The sequence below is a fragment of the Chaetura pelagica genome, unplaced genomic scaffold (genome assembly GCF_000747805.2).
Source record: "Chaetura pelagica isolate M959 unplaced genomic scaffold, ChaPel_1.0 scaffold135, whole genome shotgun sequence".
NCBI classification, from domain to species: Eukaryota; Metazoa; Chordata; class Aves; order Apodiformes; family Apodidae; genus Chaetura; species Chaetura pelagica.
Window position 1 is genome coordinate 1081935 of NW_009953649.1, and position 6000 is coordinate 1087934.

Genomic DNA, 6000 nt, shown 5'->3' on the forward strand with positions numbered 1-6000 from the left:
CTTGGAAAAGGGGGCATTTCATAAGAGTCCTGTTCTTATCTCACCCACTCTTGGAAAGCCCATTAGTGCCCTCCAAACCAAAAGAGGTGGGGTTTCTTTTGTGGCTTCCAATGTAAACAAATCAGAGTGTTTATACATGTCCTGCTTCTATAAATTGGAGTAAGTTGTTTATACTCTTTGTATGTTTTCTTTTCCCTTAGTAAAAAAAATTATTTAAAAATATGCTTGACAGCAGTTTCCACTAGAAAAAATGTTGATTTTTATGTTCATCAGCAAAACTGAGAATTGAGGGCAAAAGTTTTATTGCGAGCTAGAGAAGAATTGGCCCACATCTCTTAAAATTTTGTTGGGCCTGCTCTGTCTTTAAAATACCTGAAACATGAGCCATATCAATAAAAGTCAGCTATGACTTCAGGCTTTTAAGACTACAAGTTTAATTGGCTTATTCTAGTTTATCATCTCGGTAAAATTTTAGTAGATGTTAAAGAGTGAACATTTGCAGAGTGACAGAGTGAGCACAGAAGTGTCATATCTAGAATAGAGACTTAAAATAAGGTACCATTCTGCAGTTGCTGATGGCAAATCATTGCATTCTTGTGGTGCCTTCTCTACGTGGTCCTTCTGAAAGTCACATTTTACTGATCTCCATCCTTTCTTCCTGTGTCCCACTTTGTCTTATCATCAAGGAGCTGCAGAAGGCAATCGACAACCGCAAAGCGATCGTCTTATCCATCAATCTGTGCAGCTCAGAGTTCACTCAGTCTGACAACGAAGAAAGCAAGAAGCTTCAAGAGCGCCTGTCTCAGATGAACGTGCACTGGGACCACGTGTGCAGCATGATGGAAGCGTGGCGCTGCTCATTGCAGGATGCACTGATGCAGTGCCAGGTCTGTCTTGCACTTATTTTAAAGTGTCAGCATCCCACATACCAAAAATACATTACTATCTGGTGTGCTCACTATCCAGGCAGAAACTTGCCCACGCAAGCCAAAATACATCTTCGGCATGTGTTTTTTGAAAGATACACATGCACTAACTTAAGCATGTATTTCCAGCCCAAGATTTTCTAAATTGGTCATCTCTGAAACAGTATTCTGATCTACTATTCTACACTTCCTTGTATATCATGTTATTTAGTCAGTAGGACTAAAAACTAAAACCTGAATTTGACTGAAATGTTTTGCTATGCTGTTAAAATAATAACTTATCACTTGCAGGACTTCCATGAAATGAGCCATGGTTTACTGCTTTGGTTAGAGAATATTGACAGAAGAAAAAATGAGATTGTGCCCATCAATCCAAACCTGGACTCAGAAATGCTGCAGGATCATCACAGACTTCTAATGGTAGGAGTATAATCATATCCTTCTCTCCCAGAGCACATAATCAGAAAAATACCCATTCGCGTTTACCTTTCTCATGAGGGTTAGCATTATACATTTCATTCTAATATACAGCCATGGGACCAGTGTCAGTTACTAACTTTGCTTTTGTGGGGAACACTACTCACTTCTGTAGTAGCATAACTCATGATTTAAAAGCTCCCAATTAAAATCTCAGGCAACTGGTAGGCTGCTGTCTATATTCCTGTCAGATTTGAAATTTTTATTGCTTCTGTTTTATTTCCATTTCATTAATTTCAAATGTTCAGTTTTGTTAGTTTTAGGGTTTCTTTTGTTTTGTTTTGGGGTTTTTTTTAATTTTTATTTTTAACATCCATTAAAAAAATCTGGTGCTTGCCTTGGCAACAGCAAATCAGACGTGAGCTGCTGGAGTCTCAGTTGAAGGTGGCATCACTACAAGATATGTCCTGCCAATTGCTAGTCAATGCTGAAGGCAGGGACTGTCTTGAAGCCAAAGAAAAAGTGCATGTCATTGGAAACAGACTGAAGCTCCTCTTGAAAGAGGTCACACATCATATTAAAGACCTAGAGAAAATTCTAGACATTTCAAGTAGTCAGCTGGTAAGTTACATCTTTTTATTCCTTGCTGTTTGTTGGGCACACAATTCCAACTCTTTTGTATTCCTTTCTCTGATCAGTGCTGTTGGCTGCACTGTTTCTGTTGTTTCAAATAATTATCAGGATGGTAGACATGTACTCTTGTGTATCATCAAGTAATCTTACACTTCATAATGTAAAAAATCTGTCTTGTGATATGATGGGGGTTTTTAATCCAGTAATTTTTTGCTATTTGATGTAGAAATAAGTATTGAACATCTTGGTTTGTTTATCCTACCATTACTGATTGAGTGACCTGGCAAAGTATATGAGAAAATTATTCTAGCTGCAGTACTGAAAATTATAGTGTGTCAGTTGTTACTGGAAAAGATGATGTTCACTCTGCTGGAGAAAAAAAAATAGGCATACAGTAATTTCTGAATATGCTAATAAATCTTTCTTAGTGCCTTTTGACCTTGGAGCTGCACTCCACATCTTTTCAAATTATCATGTATCTCAGGGTATTTGAAAGGGAGTTATGCATACTTCGTTGCCCATAGTGGCAGGTATAAAGTAAATATTTCAAGGTTCTCATTTAGTCATCTTTTTTAAAGTCTTTGATAAGCAGAGTACATAAGGCATGAGAACTTAGCTCTTCCCTTCTTCTAGTGAATTTTTGCCTGTTTAAGTAAAGTCTTGGTGGTACCAACCTCTTATTGTAATTAAAGGCCGATAAAGAACAACTGTGGTTTTTTTTCCCTTGTATTGAGTTTGGCAGAAAAATGTGTCACCAAAAGGAATTAAATTTTAGTTACCTGTTTGCTTTTCTTTTCCTCCAGGGATAACAGAGAAAACACATAATGCCTTAGTCTTGTAAAATTTGGCAACAAAATTTACCTGCTTTATTTTATTGCTTTGAAAATAACCTTACTGGGATTTCACTCAGGGTCTTTTTTTAGTTTGCTTACCTGAACAGCTAGTTGCTGTGTTTCTGAGCTCCATTCCTTCTGAACTTTAGGAATTGTCCTCATGGTCCTCTGCTGATGAATTAGACACATCGGGCTCAGTGAGTCCTGTATCTGGAAGAAGCAGTCCAAGCAGGCAGAGAACGGTAATTTCATGTCATCTATTTTCTGCAACCTCCTGGGTGGGAACTCTCCATGTCTACAGTAGCTCTAGCTAGCTGGAAGGCCCCCTTCTCTCACTTGACAGGACAGGAAATGGCATAAACCAAAGAACAAAACACAGCTGCTTTCCCCAACCCTGCTGCATATCCCATCCTGCATGAAATCAGAAGTGGTAAATACTATCTAAACCCAGGGCTGTCAGTGTGGTTGGTTTACTGTGATATGGCATGTCGTGTCTCTTGTATTTTGCTCTAGTGATGGCAGCAGCCCAAAGTCTGGTCTTGTCTGGTATAATGAGTCCTCCGTTTCTGTTTGGCCTTCTCTTCAGAGCTGATTCATCGAGAATCTCAATAAGGTTTTTTTCTCACTTCTGATGAAGGTTGCAGATGGTCTTATTGAGACTTTGGATGAATGACTAAGTAGAGCTGAAGGGCATAAAACATTATTCAAAAGAACTAGTTGCATAGGACCTAATCAGTGGATATGATGGCAACTCTAGAGTTGCCTGTTTACATCGCTGGCACAAAATTCAAGAAATATAGCAATACATGCCTGGTACTTAACACTTCCATACTCTGAGCCCAAAATGGAACTGCAATTATTTTGACTTTCTGCAATTCTATTCATTGATTACTTTGCTTTTATCCTTAGTTATTAAAAAAAAATCAAATTAATTTTGTTTGTTTTTTTTCCATTTGCATTTTCTTTAAAGCCTGAGTTCTGTCTTGATAAATTTTATGGCTCTTGAAATTGATTTTTTTTTTTTTTTTTGCATTCACTAGTTTCCTTTTAGATGCTTGTATGAGAATGTAAAGGAATACTGGCTTTTCAAAAAGAGAAATACTAAAAACTTTATTTCAGAGGTCAATGCTTTAATCTTATATATTTAAACTTAAATAACTAATACAAGCTCTGATATCACAGATGTAACTGGAGGATGCCTGACCATAAAAGGAAATAGAGAAGTATTTTGCCATAAAATCTTTGTCTAAAGAGTGTGTAAAATTATAATAGGTTTCCTCTTAACATTTTAATAAGCATTTGTCTATCTCTAATTTGTTAGTGTTTATGTACATGACTACTGTTTTGTTTTTTTATTTTTGCCCATGATGTGTATCTAAGTTGTATGATTCCCTGGAGTCTGGTTTTCAAACTTCTAGGTTTTGCACCCACAATTTTGGAGACTGAAGTGATGTTGCTTATCATTTCAGTGCCAAGTATACTGATGCTAAATGAATAAATACTAATACAAAAAGTACAATCAGAATTATAATAATCTAATGGCATTAGATATTCCAGCAAATAGTTGTGAGTGCAAGAATGCACCTACAGTTATTTGGCCTTCAAAATTGTGGGAGGGGGCGTGGTTGTCAAAGAGGCCAGTCTCGTCAAAAGAGACCTTTGAACCTTTTTTCCTTTAGAATATTAATTTTCTGCATTTGCATTTTGAAATATCTGTATTTGCCCATATTCAACTCAAGAATTTTTTCTATTTAATTTTGAAAATTATTAGAGCTGAATTTCTAGTGATTATTTATTTATTTTTTAAATGCAGAGCTACTGTTCATAAATGTAATAACTGAACTGTTATTTTTGAGTTTACTGTGTAAGTTCCACTCATTTCCATACTCAGCTAGGCACAAAGAAAAGCCAGTTTCCTTGCTTCATGAGTATCAGTCACTTCATTTGATTTATTATTTTTGTTTATGTTTCCTTTGCTGCACTTTTAATTTAGTTTCATCAGTAGCTTGTCTTTATTTGCCTGGACTGAACATTCTTCTTTCTTTACCCCCTGTTCATTGCAAACAGCCACGGGGCAAATGTAGTCTCTCACAGCCTGGACCCTCTGTCAGCAGTCCACATAGCAGGTACCTTATTCTCCTGGTTTCCGCACTCTGTTCTAGAACCCCAAGAGGATGATTTAAATTGGCCATGATTCCTCTCCATCCACACTGACTCTGTCAGGTGGCCAGCACATAAACAAGTGAAAAACTTCCCTTTTGAAAGTAGTTTGGCAAAAGGGCCTCTCAAATTCTTCAAATTCTATGCTAAATAGAAATAATGGCTAATCCTTGAACATCTGGATTATAACTTTTGCTTTCCATGTAATTGACATTTATTTTTCATGTGCTTGATTGGGATGAGTGTGTATTTGCACACTTAATGATTATTTTATTTTGGCATGATTCCATGGAAATACCAGTAGGTTCATGGCAAACACTTTTTATCATCCTCTTTACCTCTAGATATTAAATTAAGGCAGGTAGTAGGCCAATACCATATTCTAGAATTCACAAAACCCACAGATCTGGATGAGGCACACTAACATCCTTTTCTTCCTTTTTTTTTTTTTTCTTCCCTGAAATGTTTTGTTCGGTTTGTGGGTTTTCAGTACTTAAGACTCAAAATTAGAAGTCAGAATTTGAGACTTTTGAGAGTTGAGTCACTTTCTCTCCCCTCCGAAGACGACTGCAATATAACATGCTAACATTGCCGTGACTCTTACCAAGTGCTTGCATCCACGTACTGCTGGGAGGCAGCACTGCCCCATCTCTGACCAGTAGAGAGCAGGCTTGCAGCTACAGCTTTTTGCTTTCCACCTTGTCTCCAGCAACCTGTCATCTCTGCAGCTAACAGTGCTTCTGCATTCTTTGTTGTTGTCAGTGTGATGTGTGTACCTTCACTCTTTACTGATAAGTTCACCAGCCTCTAGAGTTATGAAGTCTGGGGGGTAAAAAAAACCCCAAACTAAATGAGCAGGTCAATATGTAGAAAGAGGACATCTTTTGCAATTCCAGCATCTTATGCATTGCAACACCAAAAATAATCAGAAAGTATGATGAATACGTTTGTTCATATAGTTAAGTCCTTAATCTCAGTTATTCTCTATAGATCAAAAATTAACTAATTCATTTTTAAAATAACTCCTGCTG

The 6000-nt window shown here is 37.0% G+C and overlaps 1 protein-coding gene across 1 annotated transcript in view; it reads left to right on the forward strand.

Moving 5' to 3' along the window:
• SYNE1 (spectrin repeat containing, nuclear envelope 1) overlaps window positions 1–6000 on the forward strand; it is a 243482-nt gene that overhangs the window by 230508 nt on the left and 6974 nt on the right. The window contains exons 138-142 of the mRNA XM_010000000.1: window positions 687–887; window positions 1218–1346; window positions 1752–1964; window positions 2959–3051; window positions 4877–4935. Of these exons, the coding sequence (XP_009998302.1) occupies window positions 687–887; window positions 1218–1346; window positions 1752–1964; window positions 2959–3051; window positions 4877–4935 (695 nt within the window). The remainder of the gene's footprint in view (window positions 1–686; window positions 888–1217; window positions 1347–1751; window positions 1965–2958; window positions 3052–4876; window positions 4936–6000) is intronic.